The following is an 18038-nucleotide window of genomic DNA, read 5'->3' as shown; positions in this document are numbered from 1 at the left end:
CTGCAAATAACTTCAAAGATACATCGTCACATGTCCAGGGTTTGAAATGAAGAATCCCACCCTGGTCCCATTAAACATCCAAAAACCACAACCGAGCAGCATGCAACCTCAGCTCTCAGCTTTTCTCAAAGGAATTCCTAATTCTTCTTCTTCTTCTTTTTATTTATTGATTTATTTTTTGAAAAAGAACAATTTAAGTAGCAATAAATTGAATCACTGTTAAACCTTGGGGTGGGGGAAAACTAAAGTTGAATCATTGGTAGATTCCTAACATATTTAACCATATTTAACCCCTCAATGACTGAATTTATTTATGATGACAGAAAACCAAATAAATACAGGAAAAATTTGGAAGAAAATAACAAAAAGAAAAAAAAAAACTGAAATGAAATAAACTACAATTAAATATTAAAACAATTAATAACAATTAATAAATAAAGACCGATAATAAATGAATGATAAAAATAAATACATAAGTATTATTTTTCTTTTTCAGATGTTTATCTCTAGTTATGTTTTTATATTAATGTTTCAGTTAAGGAGACAGAAACTAGAAGTCAGAGTTTATGTTTGTGCAAAGAGGAGTGGGGATTGAACATGTATGCTTTTTGGGTCTGAATGTGATGATGTGTGTGAGAGAGTATGATCAGGTGTGTGTTAGTGAACTTTGTTTTATACTCGTGTGTGAAGGTCTTATATATTCAAATTTTGTTTTTATTATGTAAAACACTTGCGTTGCTTTTTGTATGAAAGGTGCTTTACAAATAAAGTCCAAAGTTTGATAACTAAGAATGAATAAAAGCAAATGAATCAACAATGTAAGTCAGTTTAAAATATAAATATATATAAAGTCCAGAAGTGGTTTATTGAAAATTTGCAACACCAGGCATCAAGGAATTAAATTGCAGATGAGGGCCCATCTGCTCTGATTTACAAAAGTGTCCAACAGACTGATAAGGCTAAAAGCAGCATTTAATATGACTTTTTAAAAATGATTTTAAAAGAAAACATTTTACAGATGGGAAAAAAATCAATTAGCCAGTGGTATCTTGCTCTAAATTAGGTTTGGTCTGGGATTGCTGCTCCGTTGAATAAACCTAAAGAGATGCTGGAAGACTGCTCCTCAATAGGAAAAGAAAGAAAAAGATCTACTCAAATAAGGAATTTCTTCCAGATCAATATGTACAAGATGGAGAGCACTCATCACTCTCAAGTGCAAACCTCCCAGTATTTGAGGAGAAAAAGAGCGTTGTTATGGAAACCAGTCATCTGGGACCAGTCGGTGTGGGAACCTAGACGCTGCTTGGAGCCAGACTCAAAAGGCCCTCAATGACAGCAAACTTTAATTAGAAAATTTACATTCATTTTAGCTTTTTGTTTTCTTTCAGCTTGTATCCAAGGTTCTTCATTTTCAGACATGCATTCATATTATTAATTATATGGCACTGGAATAAAAACTAAAGGTTTCGCTCTCAACAGTGAAGCAGAGAAAAGATATTTTAATTTTTCTCAAATCATTCTGAAAGAAAAGACCTTTACTGAGAAGATGCTGTATGCAGCCATTCTTAAACTTAAAGTGCCCATCTTTACAGACCGAGATACCAAGTAAATGGCAAGTAATTTATATTAAAAAATTCAATTTAAGTAAAAATTCATAGAAAAAAAAGTAAAAACAACCTCATTACCACATATGACTTGTGGTGAAACATTAGAATGAATCCATTTTGATATACTGTCCTTACACCAGACCGACATACAGAACCTCTGCAATGATCACTGACAAACATCTAAACAGTCAATACATTTAAATGTGGGGATGAATAGTGTCTCTAAGACCGAGCCAGTCCTCATTTCTTTCTCTACTGTCAAGAAACAGAAGCTGAGATTTACTGAAATGTGTGCAAACATAAACGGAATCAATAAAGTAACATTCAAGAATATTTCTCCAGGTCTCTTGAACGAAATTTTAAAACTCCACTTTGGATGTTTCTGCATTTTATTCTGTTCAGGCTTGTTGACCGCCACCCTGAACAGTCGATCGACGAGGTGAAGGCCCAGATGCATTTCTCTCTGAATCCTTATTTAGTTACTGTTCCTCTGCTGTAGAGAGCATATTTAAGTAAATCTTTTTTTATTTATTTATTTTTGTCATCCAGTGGTTCAGTTCCCACATTTATTTTGGATATTCTAAAATACGTAAAGGTTTAAACTAAGACAATAGCTGATAGGGAATCAACTTGGTACAAAAACACCATTCTATGTCCATCAAGCTGTTTTATCTGTGATGTACATTCATTCCATGAATATGGTGCCTGTTTTATTTGTGAATGATTTAAAGGGAAGTGTTAAGTGTCTGGAAAAAAAGAAAAAAAAAAAACATGACACATTTCTTTAAAAATGGTCACACACAGACTGGGCTGAACGTGAGTGAAAATGCAGCCACTGTACAGAAAAAGGACTTCAGAAAGTGGAGAACTTTTGTTAAAACTGCTTTAAAAAATGAGAAGTCTGACACATGGGAAACAAAGTATTAAGAAATGAGGAGTGGTTCAAGACGTTTTTTCAAGACATTCTTCCTTTTGTGGGATAAGGGGAGGTAGGATTTAATCAGGCCCACGTATACTGACTGGGCATGTACAGGACTTTAGTTTCTCTTTCAAGTGTCCTGAGATAACTTTTGATCTGAATTGGTGCTGTTTCATAATATGAACTGACCTAAAATTGATTTCTGTTACCTGATAATTGGACACTGAAAGTGCAGCATCTTTTTGAGAAATGGGATAGAGGTTCTGAATAATAATGCTTTCAAGCACAAGCACAGTACAACTTTACATCTAATAAACGGCCATTTGTTCAATAAGAACTGCGTAACAAGTACTTTGACAGAAAAGAAGTATTTGAAATCCAAAAAAGCAAAATAGTAAGAGGCTGACATGGACTTCTGTGAGCAATAACGGTAATACAGTTTGTTTTGACTAGCTTTAGATCAGATAGATTACATGTTTCAGTCTGCTTGATTTACCACTCACAAAGTTTTCATTGTGACAGAGTTCAGTCATCATCTGAAGAAACCACAAAGCCTAAACTGAACCCCTCAGCATGGCTCTGGATTTGTAAAACACACACACACACACACACACACACACACACACACACACACACACACACACACACACACACACCCACACCCACACACACACACACACACACACACAACAAAAAACAAAATAAAACATGCTTTTGCTTGTTTCCTTTTTATCACTAATAAATTGTTGTTATGGTTTAAAGCTGGACTTTTTAAGGCTGAACAACAAGGAAAAATATCATTGGAAACAATCTTGTGTAATTCCAGATTACAAATCAGATTTACATCCCAACATATTCATGATTATATAGTCTTTCTTTGGATGGGTGTTGGGCTCTGATAGAGTTAACAAAGCACACAGCGTTGTTAGTATTAAATATCAGTATAGTACAGCTATATTACTTTTGTGCGGCTTAGACTCAACCTTTTGTGTTGTTTCCTCCTCTCTGGTTTTACATTTAGTGCAGCAGTTTTCCACTTCTTACAATTCTTCTAAAAAATTACTTGTAGTAATGTTTATATTCCACAAAGTAAAAACAACATCCCACTCACATCCTTATGAACCACACACTAAATCATAATCTGATGCAGCTGTTTTTATACAGTATTTTATTTAAAGATACACTGATGTCTTGTCATATCTGAAAACTACTAAAACAGGAGTTGGGTGGAAAGAGACAAAGCATTTGGAGCTAAAAGTGATAAAAATGTTGACATACAGTAATATTTTCACCAATGACATTTTATATTCAGGAAAGAAGTTATGTGTCAGTTTCGGTCCAGAACTGGTGATCGACTTCAGGAGGAAATGACCTGTACACACCCCTCTCTACATCAAGGACACTGCTGTGGAGATCGTCCCACACACCAAGTTCCTGGGGGTCCACGTAGCTGACAACCTCACCTGGTCCAGCAGCATCTCTCTGTAGCATGAGAGCAGCAGTGCCTCAGACAGGGAGGCCCTGGGGAGAGTGGTGAGGTCAGCTGGAAAAATCATTGGGGTCACACTGCCACCCGATGTGGACCTGGCGAGGCAACGCTGCCTGTCGAGGGCAACAAGAACCACCAGGGATCCCACTCACCCCTCTCATGGACTGTTCTCTCTCCTACCCTCAGGAAGAAGATACCGCAGCCTGCCATGCAGAACAGTGAGGCTCCGTGACAGCTGCTACCCAACTGCCAACAGACTTTTGAACTCTCTGAAAAACCTCAGATTTTAACTCATCTACCTCTGTTTATCTTTACAAAGAACTGTTGCACATACACTCTTGCACATACTCTTTTGCACAGACATTTTGCACAGATATATATTTTTTTGCACTGATATTTACATTTATGTATTTATACTGCATCCTCGCTGACGTTTTTTTTTTACTCTTATTATTCTTTAGTCTTTATTCTCAGTGCTTATCCAAACTGTTTTGTTGTGGCCAAAAAAATGCATCGTAATCTCGTTCTACAGCTCATCTATGATGTTGTGTTGAATGACATTAAAGGAATCTGAATCTGAATCTAAATGCCTCCCACACCCACCCACTGCCCGCAGTTTTATCATTAAATTTCACATGCCATTATGACACTTTCTCCTGCAAAAAGAGCAGATGGTTGGAGTTAAACAAAGTGTAATGTTCCATGTTAACATCTTCCTGGCTGAATTATATTAAATTAGAAGACATCCGAGCCTGTTCTCACCCAGCTGCCTGTCTTTGTTGGATGGTGTACTAATGACATTTATTCTGTGTCCATTTTACAGCTGCATGTGTGATTTGAGATGTTCAGTAATCTGACCTGGCAAACGTCTGATGGAGCTAAAAAATAAATAAAAAGAAGAAGAAGAAGAAGAAAAACAAGAAGTTAAAGCTTTGGCTTAAACATGAATCCTCTAAACAAAGGAAGAAGGAAAGTTCAAGGTAATAAGTGTGATGTAGAGCTATAATACAAAGCATCTGCTAAATAAACGGCAGTGTAATGTAACACTACAAGACTCAAATCTGATTAATTAGACCGCACAGGCTCCCTGGTAGCAGAGTAGGAGAAGATAGTCCTGGATTTCTCTGGTTCAGCCAATAAAATAATGAGTGGGTCTGAACCTAATGACCTGTGTAAATAGATGAAGTCTGGCTCTGTTATTGTTGATTCATAAGGAATTCTCAACTTAAACAGAGAACATAGAAAAAACAGCTGCAGGGGAGACAAAAAAAAAAAAAAAAAAAAATCTAGAAAAACAAACACAAAAACCCATTAAACAGTAGGCAATATTTTACTTATATTTCAATACATCATCAGAAATATAAAAACAATGTTAAATTGTGGTAAAACTTTTAAACTTGCATTAAAATTGCATTTCACAAAACAAAAATGAAATACAAACAACTACATTTAGTGTAGAAAGCACTGCAAGAAAGTCGGTTTATTTCCCTTTTAAATGCTGCCACATTTGTAAGGAAGTGGATTTGTAGGATGAGCAGCAGAGTTGAACCCATGAAAATCTCTGCCAATGCCAAAGAGCTCATTCTGCTGTTGACTTGTTTTGAGCTACTGGTGCCTCAGGTGACAACCAGATGGCTGATTAGAACCTGCCTGTCAGCACCAGTGAGCATGGACCTGCTACAGTGTTAGTTAGATGTGTGGACAAGACGTGGAGATGCTTGTTGCTGGTAGCAGTGTGATGGTGTGGAACGGCATCTCCCTCACTGGTCTTAACCCCACTGAACACTGGTGGGGTCAGCTTGTGTGTGCTGTTTCTACCAGAGTAACCAACACAACCACATTGGCTGACTTGTGAAGAAGCAGCATGTGACCAAGCTGATGGCCAGCATGAGGAGGAGGTGCCAAGACCTAGCCAGGTTTTTTAATGGGTGCAACCCACCTGCTCCACTCTGCTGCTCATCCCAAAACTTTTATTGCTACTGAGTATTGTTACAACACAGAAATAATCAACTAAACACTGTTCATACTGTTTGTGCTACATTTACATGGTACACTCATGTAGGTTGGAAAACCAGTCTCCATCAGTCTTAATTTGATTCTAAACAGAGATAAAAGTAAGGAAAACAGAAAATAATAAACCAAAGCGCTTTTTTTCCCTTTCTTTTTCCTTTTTTCTGTTTAATACACGCGCAGTTCAAATCCGACACTCATGAAATGAGCAACCTTTAAACATTATTTAAGTTAAAATGAAAACTCACATCTGAAAAAGAATAAACTGTTTTATCCAAGCAGAATTTAGATTTACTTTAGTCTTCAATAAAAATACATCAGTAACCCCCCCCCAAAAAGGTTTATACTTACACTGCTTAGTATAGTTGTTTTAAATTATATTCAAATTACTGGTTATTCTTACAAAGAAAGAAACCACTACAAGTTTAAATCTGGTATAAATTGAGTGTATTGTTTAAAGTGGAGCGTTTTAACCGTTGTTGTGCTGTAGTGCCAGCATGTGGTGGGAAGAACTCATAGCATGAGATAAATCTATTCTTATTGCCAGATGATAACATCTGTACCATATAAATTCCCCTTTTAATTTATTTACATTTAAAGCTATGTAACTTTATGTTAAAGATGCTGCTTCAGTTCAGTTTTGTATTATGAAAGCAACTATGTTAATAGATCATTTAAAAAACAGAAAGCTGAAACAAGATCAAATGATTAGAAATAAAAAGCATAATGTTTATAAGAGGATGTTTTGTTGGAAACTAGAGGGAGAAAAAGATCCTCTTAGCAAACAAAAAGGTCATTTTACTGCCTCTGATATACAGGTATGTCATAACTCTAACCATCTGTTCACACTTTTATACAGACTTTTTTAAGGATGACCATGCACTATTTTTTTTGTTTATTCATTCATGACAAATGTGAGAGAATTACTAGATATAAGCATCTCTTACAGGGAGCAAACACTTTAGACGTTTGCAGATGTGAAATGTGAACTTGTAATTTATGTAGTTTCACATTTAAATCAGATTCAGTTTATTATCAAACATATCATGAAATAAGTTTGAATCATTAGTAACTCAAACATATCCTACCCACTGATGTCCTGTTTTTGAGGCAATAATATAGTCACAGATAAATCATCAGTGTAAAGTGTCTCATCACATCTTGATCCAGCATGTGAATAATATGCTTCCATGAAATCTTCCATATCTGTTAATGCTGATGAGAAGAATTTAATTCTTCCTTTCATATTTGATGTTTGCTTTATTTTTTGTGGGAAAATTGCAATAATTGTTTGAACATTTTTTTCAATGCGACTGAAACGGATCAAATGCAAAAAAAGTGAGAATTTATTAAATAAAATGCTATTTTTGTTCTTTTCAGAGCCATTGCCATCATGACTTATCTTCCTGCAGATGCTGGGGACATCATTTTATGAATTCTGTTGTGAAAATGATATTGATCACTTGGCAGAATGTCACAGACATGGTATGCATCTTACTGACAGTTTGATATTGCACTACGGTATCTACGACCTATGAGGGCCTCGTGAGGGAGTCGGATCTGCTCCTGCAGTGCTTCACTACTTTGATTCGATGGCTGTAGCAGAATTGAGCAAAGTGTGAATCCAGTGCTGAGGCTCGTTTTAACTGTTGACAGTTCATCTATTATCTGTCCTTGCCTCCCTTCGTTTCTGATGGAGAAGATCAATACAAACTGCTACAAGTGGAAAATAAAAGATGGTTCATTCATCACACGGAGACGCTGCTGCTTCAGTTTTCTGAATCCTTGAACTAAAAAGGTGAAGCACATCGTCTTCAGCAATCCAGTAGTCATATAAGAAAAACTATCATCTCTCAACTATATAAAATCAGGCTTTATCCACTTGCATAAAATATTTTACGTATATGTGCTTGAGTCATGAGTATTGATTTAATTTCATTGCTATTCAGTCTTGATACTTACAGACGTCTGGTGAGATTGAATGTCTGACTATATTTTTTATAAATGTAAGCCTGACCTGTTTATACCCATGCTAGTAACCCTGGGTTTTTTCTTTGATGTGCATACTTGCATTAGTATGTTATGCTAATGCAACTATATGCCAACAGTGAAAAGTATCACATTCATACAGTTGCTTTAGCATGTTTTCTTACAATTACTTGCAAGTAGTAAGTCCAACAGAAGCTGTAGGGTCATTCTACCAGACTTGGGTCAAAACTCAAAGTATGGTATTAATTATAGAGCAAAGAAATGTTTAAATGTCATGGAAAATGATGTCAGCTATTGCATTTTAATATCTGGAGAACATAAATGTCTACAGAAAATAACCTTATATCTCACTGGAAAAGTGAATAGTGGTAACTCAAAATAATAAAACTGAAAACAGTTCTAGGTCTAAAATATTTGTAATGATACAAATATATCCACATTGTTTTTTTTTTTATCTTTATTTCAATTTTAAACAACAATTTCAAGCTTTGCACAAAATGACCACAACAGCCTGTGCTCTACTTAATATCTGGCTGTGGGAGGAGCGTAACATCACATATCAGATCCAGCCAATGAGTATATGACCCATTACAAGATTTAGAGACATCTGTGAGGAGTTCAACTGGAGATCATGACACTAAGTGGTGATAACTGATTCCTCCATGACCAGAAAGTCAGATATTCTCCCTCTTCGACCTCTATATTCTCTCCTTTAAAGCACATTTAGTGGGCCACCCAAGAGAATGAAAATAAAATCATCAGTAAAACAAAACCCTTGGAGAAAACCGTGACACCACGACAGTGCTCAGCCGATCCCATCAAATTAAGGTACAATAACATAGTAAATAATAATGTTAATACTAACTGTTTTACAGAATAGTTTCCAAAATAAAAATAAATTCCTTTGGTCAAGTAAAAAACAAAATGAAAAGAACAGTGAACTTTTCCTTGTTTCAGTCTGGATTTCCTCATTTCTTTCTTTCTACAGTCATCCATGTTTTTGAGGCTCTAAGGCTGCAAAGGAGGTGTCAAGGCAATATGGTTATGGTGCCCCTGGCGCTCCATGCTGCAGCATGCTGGGAAAAGGACTAGAAGAATAGGAAAGGGGCAGAGGCATTGAATGAGGACCAGATTCCTCAGACAGCAGGTGAAGGTGCATCAGGATCAGGCTCATTACTGTAGTTGTTGCTGTAGTGATTCCCACTGGGTGGGTGATTAGGTAGGATGTCCAGTTCGTCCACTTGTGGGCCAGGGTGCATCACCACCAGCTGGTCTTGGGGGATATCTGCAGCAGCTGCTGCCAGGTTGGTAATTGACTTGGACTTAACACACTGGAAGTCCACATGGCGACTCTTACCCTCCTCCTTTTCCCAGGACATGCGGATGAAGGGCCTCTGGACATAATTGTAAATAACCTCTGGACGACCGCCTGGTCGTTTCTTCACTTTCTCTTTATATGTGGGATAACCTGTCAACACCAAGCAAAAGCATTCATTTAGTTATTTTCTAATACGTAGATCTGTAAAACAGTAACTCCCTTAAGTGTCGTTCCCCTCGGCTAATAGGGCTGGTCGATTAATCGATTTAATCTATTCATTCCAATTAGCCGTTCATGATTATTTATTTTTATGAAAATAGATTTTTTACCCCCCTTTACTATGCATAGGAAATGCTCTCTTTGGGTTTCCGTAGTTAGAGCTCATTCCTAAACTGGTTGGCGTTTTCAGTTATTAGGAGTTGGTTCGGTTTTTTGCGACCTCAGCCTCCAAACACGTAATGACCCATTGCAAAATTAATTTAAAGGCTGTTTAAACCAAAGATAGAAGAACTTATTATTTCTGCACCTCAGTAGACATGCTGCCGAGTGGAGGACAACACTATAGTCAGCTGAGCCGACACACATGAAACTCTCTCTTTCGTCTGAATGTATTGTTTATTAAAAATAAAAAAAATAAATCAAAACTGTAGGTTATAATGAAGCCTGACAGCATAACCATAAACTTTTATGCCCAAATCTCTTATCGGTTTAATTCTGAGGAGTAAAGTCCTCTCACTTTTATATGGTTAAAATCGTGTAAACGCAGGCTGATTTCACCAGAAAGCCCCGAGGTTCTAAAATCCCCAGAATGGTGTATGTCTAGAAGCATTAACACATACACAGTTAAGAGAGCCGTCACTCGCTACTGGAATTTAGCTGCACACCTAACGGCCGTGAGAAACGCTGCTCTCATTGAGAAGCAAGGCAGCTTCAGCCCACAAATTCCAGTTAAGAGACGACCAACATCGGGAAATTATTTCCCCAGTGGATCCAGTGTGATGAGAAAGGATCATGGAGGAAAGACATCACTGATGTAGTTGCGCTGCATTTCTCTATGCAAGATAATGCAGCCGTGGAATAGTTATGAGAGCTTACAATCAGAAATAGGGTTTGGTTTGAAAAAATCTGACATTTTAGCCCAGCCCTACCTAATATGTCGTTTTGATTAAAAGCATTTACATAATGGCAAAGGCTGGCTTCAAATTGTTATCAAATTTAGATTTAATCTGTTTTACAGATTATTTGTGGTATGTTCGTTGTCTAAAAAAAGGTCCTAAGGTGGCAAAAATCAAACAAACACACGTCTTTCTGACTGAATACAGCAGTGTAAACATGCTCTTCTTCATCAGCTTATATCGTGAAATATGTCTTTTTCATGCCTTTACGGTTGTTTTCTGTGCTCCAGTCCACTGACTCCACGAAACATGCCTTCAGTGTTATTTTCTCTATTGCTTAACTTTTTTTGGGTTGTTTTTTCCGTAGGCCGTTAGAATCTGAACTTATATGATTTTGATATTCATTATCAACTTCACTATTTTTGCATGCTGTTCTTTTTTGTCAACCATTTTTACACACAAACAATAAGCTTTTATGGTGAAAATCTGTGTAGTTTGACATTTGTGTATTATACCCTTTCTGTAGGGGAATTTCTTTAACTCATTACCATACAACCACGGCTGCCAATACCTTAAACATACTGATTGTTTGATGATGTTTGACCAAAGCATTGCTTCTATAACAGGGGATTAGTTGCATTAGTCATTGTAAAGCTCAGTGTACCTTCAATGCCCAGCCTTATTTTCTTCAGTCCTCTCTCCTTTAAAACAGATTTGGCAACATCTCGGTTTTCAATATACTTGAAAAATCTGTAGAGTTTTGTGCTGTAAATAACTGCAAAGAGAACAAAAACAACATTGTTTACTACTTTTATCACATATTTGTATTTTGTATACAATTTCTTTGTTTGCAGGTACTAACTCTGTGAATACTCTTCTCCCATTTGTGGTGGATATTCTTCATCCCAGTCCACCACATCGTCATCAGTAAGGACTACAATATGACATTCCCTCTCGCCACTCTGAGCACTGGCCACCATCAAAGGCAGAACCATTTCTTCAAGGTAAAACTCAAACTGACGTCGAGCTCCATCATTGGACAGCTCATGCATCAGGGCACCTGTTAATGAGTGACAAAATGTGATACCATTTATAGCAGCACTATGGACTATCAAGCATAAAGCCTAAGAGAGAAAATGCAGACAAAAGGGAAATAATTAAACTCTCACACACAGTAGTAGGCTTGGACAGAGCAATCAAATGGACGTCTGCTGTAACCTCCATGTCATTTGAAAGGTGAATTCTTTAAATTAAATTCAAGGTTTTAATGACTAATTTAAAATTCCGTTTAAATAAATCATATAAACTAATATTTTTTAAAATTTTAGCACAGTAATAACTCCTCTTTCCTAGTCTGCACCAAAAGTACAAAACTCAGTTAATAAAAGTTTTTTCTGTACCAACTAAGAAAAACAAAAGAAAAAAAAACAAAAAAAGACAACAACCTGCTAACACAGGAAGCTCATTACATTCTCTATTAGCTAAAAGTAATCTTTAATGTTCTATGAAATTGCACAGTGCGACAGTGATAAGGCAGTGTTGTTCTCTTGCTCACTTGGAATAAAACTGTTATGACACTATTAATGAATGACAAAAGCACTTTCATCCTGAACAAAATACTAACTGAGGTCTCTGCATTTAATGGTGCTATAGTCGAAAGAGATGCATAGATAGTCACACGCCTCCCGCAACTCAGGGATGGAGATTCCATCTGGACAACGGATTATCCCAGATTTGTAGTAATCCTGTCAATTAGATAGAAAACACAAATAAGTCAGACACTTAAAACACTGTTCTTCCTTTACTTTATAAAGTGCACATTAAAAGTTAAAATAATTAGAAATCAAACTATAAAAACTTCCCATCTGTATCTGCCTTTGGTTAGGTATTTTGTCATAGAACAAAACATATAAAGATTCACAAGTTAAAGTGAATTCATTACAGTCTGTTAAAGTGTTACTAGATAGGCTGGTTAACAGATGGTAAATGAGATTCAACTGTTAACCATTTAGAGGGATGTTACTTCAGCTTTATGATCATTTTGAAGGTAACAGTTTGTGGAGTGCCTAAACAACAGTGTTATGTACTGTGTGTGTTTTACATTTAGTCTAAAATTATTTAAATAAATGGAGAAAATGTTAGACACTAACCAGAATTGCTCGGAAAACTGTTGAGCTAATGCCTTCGGCCACTTCATACTCCCCTTTCTCGTTGGGCCGTGTGAAATTATGCTCTCTCCCAGATCCAAACATTCTAAAATAATAGGGAAAAAAACAAACAAACAAACAAAAAAAAAAACAACAACAAAACTTTCTAAATTAAATAAACAATGAAAAGTTATCCAGTATCAATCAAACATTTGGACACACCAAATCATTCAAAATGAGGTCTAAAGAAGTGGTGCATGTTAACCATAATATTAATAACAATAAAGACACAGTAATGCCTAACACTGTGTACTGTACCTTCCCAACATGGTATTGGGTTGTGCGGTGAAGATGGAGGGATCTACTACGAAGCGTGTGTTGTCAACAATCAAAGTCACTCTTTCTGAGGTCCTAATGTTGCGGTTTCCAACAGTGGCACTTGCACCTCCTTCCTTAGGATTCTCATAAACAAAAATCATTTCTCCAACTCCCAAGCTTTTAAAGGTGCCTTCGGTACTGGACAGGCTACTGTTGCGACTGCTCACCACCCCACTGCTGCTGGAACCACTGGGTGAGATTCTCTGAGGCCTTGGACTACTGGGCCTAGATGATGGGCCATCTCGCTCACGGTCTACACACACAAACACGGGGGAGGGGCAATGAAATACAAAAGTAACTCAAGCACTTACAAGCATTATTATTTTCTGTTTGTATTAAAGGCTTGTGTTTTAATAGGAAACTTTAGATGTATTACTTCTAAGCAAACAAAAAGCAAAAAGACTAAAAAGAGCCCTACTCAAAATATACATATACATATCTAGACGGTCAAATCACTACCAGTCTTGGTTTAATCCCAAACAGGTAGTCACTATTGCTGTCCTGTTTAACTCACAGCCAAGCAGATCAGATATGTATAAACCATGTTCTGAGTTGTATGTTGCAGTCAGCTGTTGCTGTTACAAGCTACAGAGCTCTGACATGACTGTCATGTAAGCTTGCTATTCTTTGCATGCATGCACGCTCACCACTGTTGTGCTGGCGGGTGGGTGAAGTGACGTTCCGAATGCAGGGGGTCAGCTGGCCTTCTCTCTCATGTGAGGAGTCCCTAGAGCGATCACTGGAACGGCGGCGGTCACGTGAGCGGTCACAGCCCCCACTGGCACCATGCAGGCTCATCTTCCTCTGTTCTGCCTCCACCCGAGAAGCTCTGGCCTGACTGCTGCTTTCCAAGACAGAAACATATGTAATGCTACCTTTTCTTTCTCAAGGCCAGATGGTGATATAATTTCATTGTTGTAAAGCGTTGACATTATAACACACAATCAACATGTATAACTTCCTTTTTTGGGAGGTGACTGGGATATAGGATAAAGCATTATATTTGTGCTCCAACAATATTGCACAAGAGGTCTTGAAAACCTATATAACAACCTGACTAACTGGCTCAACCATATTTTGGAAACTTCCAACATTTAAATTACAGACACTTAAGTGCAGCTAAGTATGTTTGGTGCTGCCATGAACTCCTAATTCTATCTAAATGTTTCTTTACACTCGAATGATCTAAATAAACCAACTAGAGTAAATCTATAGAAAGAAACATCAATAGAAAAGCATTGGTAAGCATGTCATCCATCCATCCATTTTCTGCCGCTTATCCGGTGTCGGGTCGCGGGGGCAGCTGCCTAAGCAGGGAAACCCAGACTTCCCTCTCCCCGGCCACATTCACCAGCTCATCCAGCTGCATCCCGAGGCATTCCCATGTCAGCCGAGAGATGTAGTCCGTCCAGTGTGTCCTGGGTCTTCCCCGGGGCCTCTTTCCTGTGGGACTTGCCCGGACTACATCACCAGGAAGGCGTCCAGGAGGCATCCTAACCAGATGCCCGAGCCACCTCATCTGGCTCCTCTCGATGTGGAGGAGCAGTGGCTCTACTCTGAGTCCCTCCCGGATCACCGAGCTTCTCACCCTATCTCTAAGGGAGAGCCCGGCCACCCTGCGGAGAAAACTCATTTCGGCCGCTTGTATTTGCGATCTTGTTCTTTCGGTCGCTACCCACAGCTCATGACCATAGGTGAGGGTAGGAACGTAGATCGACCGGTAAATCGAGAGCTTTGCCTTTTGGCTCAGCTCCTTCTTCACCACGACAGACCAATGCAGAGTCCGCATCACTGCTCCTTGGTAAGCATGTCATTAAATTAATTAAAAAGGAAAGAAAATAAAGTTGCAATGATAAGCCCAGCCACATTAGTGACAGTCAATGTGCTGACATGACAAAGAAAAGAGGACAAAAAGGGAAATAATGTGTTTTTATCTGACTGAAACAGAACTGGAAAAAAAAACACATGTAAAAATCTTTAACTAAATAGAATCACGATAAACTGAATGTCTAAAATTCGAACAAATACTCAGATAATACAAGTCAAATTACTTCTACACACATATATATATATTAAATTAGAACTGAAATGGACTAGGAGACCTGCACTTTTCTACAGTTCCTGTCCTGTACTTAGACCTGGAAGTTAAAGAAAAAGCCAGTACAAACAAAAAGGCCAGTAACAATAGATAACCATAATGGCTAGCATTAACCTAATTTTTTAAACTAAATAATGGATATTGTAAGTAAGAAGTGTACAGGGGTTTAAGGCTATCCAATACATCACTCAGCTTGGAAGTATTTAGCTAAAGTATTCATCAATTGTTTGGACACACCTAATCATTCAAAATGAGGTCTAAAGAAGTGGTGTATGTTAACTTGTTGATTTCATTATGACACAAACTGTGTCACACACACACACACACACACACACACACACACACACTGTCTCTAAATCTGGAGCACAACTGTATTGAACAATAAAATCTTCCTTGTCTGTAGGTGAAGCATGGTGGAGACAGTCTCTCACACACAGTAATAAAGGTTTTCTTCAGAAGGGTGTTTGTTTGGGTTTTTTTTCTTTTGGTATGTGCTTAAAAATGCTAAGGGTCTGAAAAAGTTTCTAAATCAATTTGGCAAAAGTGTAACCGAACAAGCATTCCTGCTGTGCAATACAGTGTAATGATCTTCCAGGTCTGTATTAAGTGGGGTGGTCTATGCATGAAGAAATAGTTTATGCTTGTACTGAAGGATGCTTGCCTTTAGCTCTACAGTAAGAGATTTCACTACATAAATAGTAAAACTAAAAATACAGTATGTGAGAAGGTTGCTTAATATATTTAGGTACCCATAAGTATATCTGGGCTGTCCACCTGAGTATTAGCATTGTGTGGGAAACCCTAAAACTATTAAAGTGCATGCAAATATTCTGACTGATTTGACACTCAAACCTCCTGACCATTTCAGAGGTGCATGAGACCAGACATAAAACATTTCAGTTTTTCCTGTTTAAGCCTCCATGCCATCCTAGCACCTGTGGGATCTACCAAACATGGAAAAAGAAAGTCATCATAAAGTAGAATAAATAAAACAACGCTGTAAAACCAGTTAAGGGACATCAAGCCCTTTAATAGAAGTCAACAGGGAGATTTAAAAGTTCCTTAACTAACTTAATGACCACACAAGAGGTGCATAGTCAGCTAGCACTGACCAACCCTTCATACTAAAAATTTCTTTGCAATAATGGAAACAAACTCCCTCAGGATTGCAACAAAGGTGAAAAACAGTGGCTTTGGCCAATGCAGTGAATTAAAAGCCTGTCCAAATATTGAAAACATCTAATGTCATAAAACTGCATGGTAAGTGTAATTAAATATTACCAACAATGGACTGCATCACTATGACAATAAAATTTCTTTAGACAATTTGAACTGCATCATTTCACAAGTGCTGATTTATAACTGGAATTAGAATTTTCTCCCCCCCAAGCTCATGTTATGTCTCTTTATGTGTTACATTATGGGTATTAGGTAACTCCTTTGGCAACAAATATTTTGACACAAAGTATGGCCACTGGTGTTGCGGTATTCAATTTCAAGAAATGCTCACCTAAATGCTGTTCATTGCATATTAGAAATTCAAGGCCTCCTGATAAAGAAGTTGGCATCACTAAACCACAACAGTATAATGGGGTGCAAACAGTAGAAATCTATATAAAAAGGGTGATGAACATATGGCACTCTTAAGAATCCATGAGCTGGTTCACCATGTTAAAATAAAACCGGTTTTTGCAATCAATAAGAAAATTATCACAGCTCAAATAACTGTCATCAGGCACTTTTGAGATAGATTTGCAATAACAATCTAACTTGACTAGTGTGAACCACGTAGTGCATGTAGGGTTAACCCGATATCAACTGTGATCTCACATTATACATTAAATTATATTGGGTACATTAATTACTGTGCAATATCATCTATTAGTTGCTTTAAATCAAACCAAAAAGAAGCCAGGAGTAATGAATATTTACACTATATTTAGCTGATTTAACAAATGCAATACTGTTTTATCATTTTATATAATTGAGCTCTCTGTCAAAAACTCTCATTATGTCACAGTTCAAGTGACAAACACGAGTAACAAGTCCAGCATAAACCCTAAACCTCTCAAAATGGGTGACACGAAATTTCTGTTATGTTCCTCTTTAGAAAATCGCACAGGTTTTCATCTGGCTCACCTCGAATGCTTGCAGAGTTTGCGAGGTCGGCTTGTTGCTTTTCGTTCCCAATTTTCGGTGTCACTGGAGTTACTATCATATGACTGCAGACGTGCTGCCATCACCCGTATAGGGGGGAGTCCGGTCTAGATCTTACACTGTTCATAATCTGGACAGCAGGAAAGAACAAAATCACCTTATAAATCGAGCCCCTGGTAAGCCCTCTTCAAACCATGGAACACCCTAAAAGCACCTCACTAACTACACGTGTTTTGCCAGCATTCATTTAAACTATGTTAAACAATCACGACTGTAATGCCATTAAAAAGCTGCCTAGGCTTTAACCATTTCAAAACAAAATGTAGTCAACGTTGCTGTCTGACTGAGTCAGCCTACGATTAGGCTAAATACTTTGCTATGTTAGCATGCTTCGCTTGCTAATGTTAGCTTTCGTTACAGGCGGTACATTACAGCTGTATTAATTAGTTGTTAATCGAAAAACGCGTCGACAGTTAATTTCTCTAAACAGCATTTACATACCTGGTTTGATTTTCTAAGTTGATATGAAAAATACATGTAAAAATAGCTACCTAGCTTGCTACGTTTTCCGCTGTAATCCCAGCTAACCAGCCATACCCTTTCAAAACACTCACCCCCTGTGATGACGTTAAACGTGGGAACCGTTGACGTACTGACGCACTAGAAGATTCAAAGCTGTCGTTACGGGTCGGGTATATTATAGTTGCTGTAAGTGCTAACTGTAGATGCTAGCTTTGAAAAGAAAAATAATTTGAAATAAATAAAAAAGTAGTTAATTTCAAACTGCTGGTACAGCGATTCCCCTTTTCCT

The 18038-nt window shown here is 37.5% G+C and overlaps 1 protein-coding gene across 7 annotated transcripts; it reads right to left on the bottom strand.

Annotated features, from left to right (window-relative positions):
• Window positions 1–8400: 8400 nt before the first annotated feature.
• btbd10b (BTB (POZ) domain containing 10b) lies at window positions 8401–18038 on the bottom strand. Of its 7 annotated transcripts, none has more exons than XM_041987465.1 (9): window positions 17842–18038; window positions 17210–17357; window positions 13620–13816; window positions 12913–13225; window positions 12598–12700; window positions 12072–12192; window positions 11310–11507; window positions 11112–11222; window positions 8401–9482 (listed from the first exon to the last, which is right to left on the bottom strand). In XM_041987465.1, the coding sequence occupies exons 2-9, from the start codon at window positions 17308–17310 to the stop codon at window positions 9151–9153; spliced, it is 1476 nt and encodes a 491-aa protein (XP_041843399.1). In that variant the 5' UTR covers window positions 17311–17357; window positions 17842–18038; the 3' UTR covers window positions 8401–9150. The 7 variants fall into 7 exon arrangements, with proteins under 7 accessions (XP_041843399.1, XP_041843415.1, XP_041843409.1 ...); XM_041987481.1 differs by having other exon boundaries at window positions 8402–9482; window positions 17779–17847; XM_041987475.1 differs by having other exon boundaries at window positions 8402–9482; window positions 17729–17844.

This window comes from Melanotaenia boesemani, chromosome 1 (assembly GCF_017639745.1).
Source record: "Melanotaenia boesemani isolate fMelBoe1 chromosome 1, fMelBoe1.pri, whole genome shotgun sequence".
NCBI classification, from domain to species: Eukaryota; Metazoa; Chordata; class Actinopteri; order Atheriniformes; family Melanotaeniidae; genus Melanotaenia; species Melanotaenia boesemani.
This window is presented reverse-complemented; position numbering and strand designations above follow the sequence as displayed.

Coding starts and splice junctions, on each gene's coding strand:
- btbd10b (XM_041987465.1), bottom strand. CDS start 17,310: ATGGCAGCACGTCTGCAGTCATATGATAGTAACTCCAGTGACACCGAA. Junction 13,226..13,619: donor CACCCGCCAGCACAACAGTG/GTGAGCGTGCAT, acceptor TTGTGTGTGTAG/ACCGTGAGCGAGATGGCCCA. Junction 11,508..12,071: donor CATTAAATGCAGAGACCTCA/GTTAGTATTTTG, acceptor ACTCATTAACAG/GTGCCCTGATGCATGAGCTG.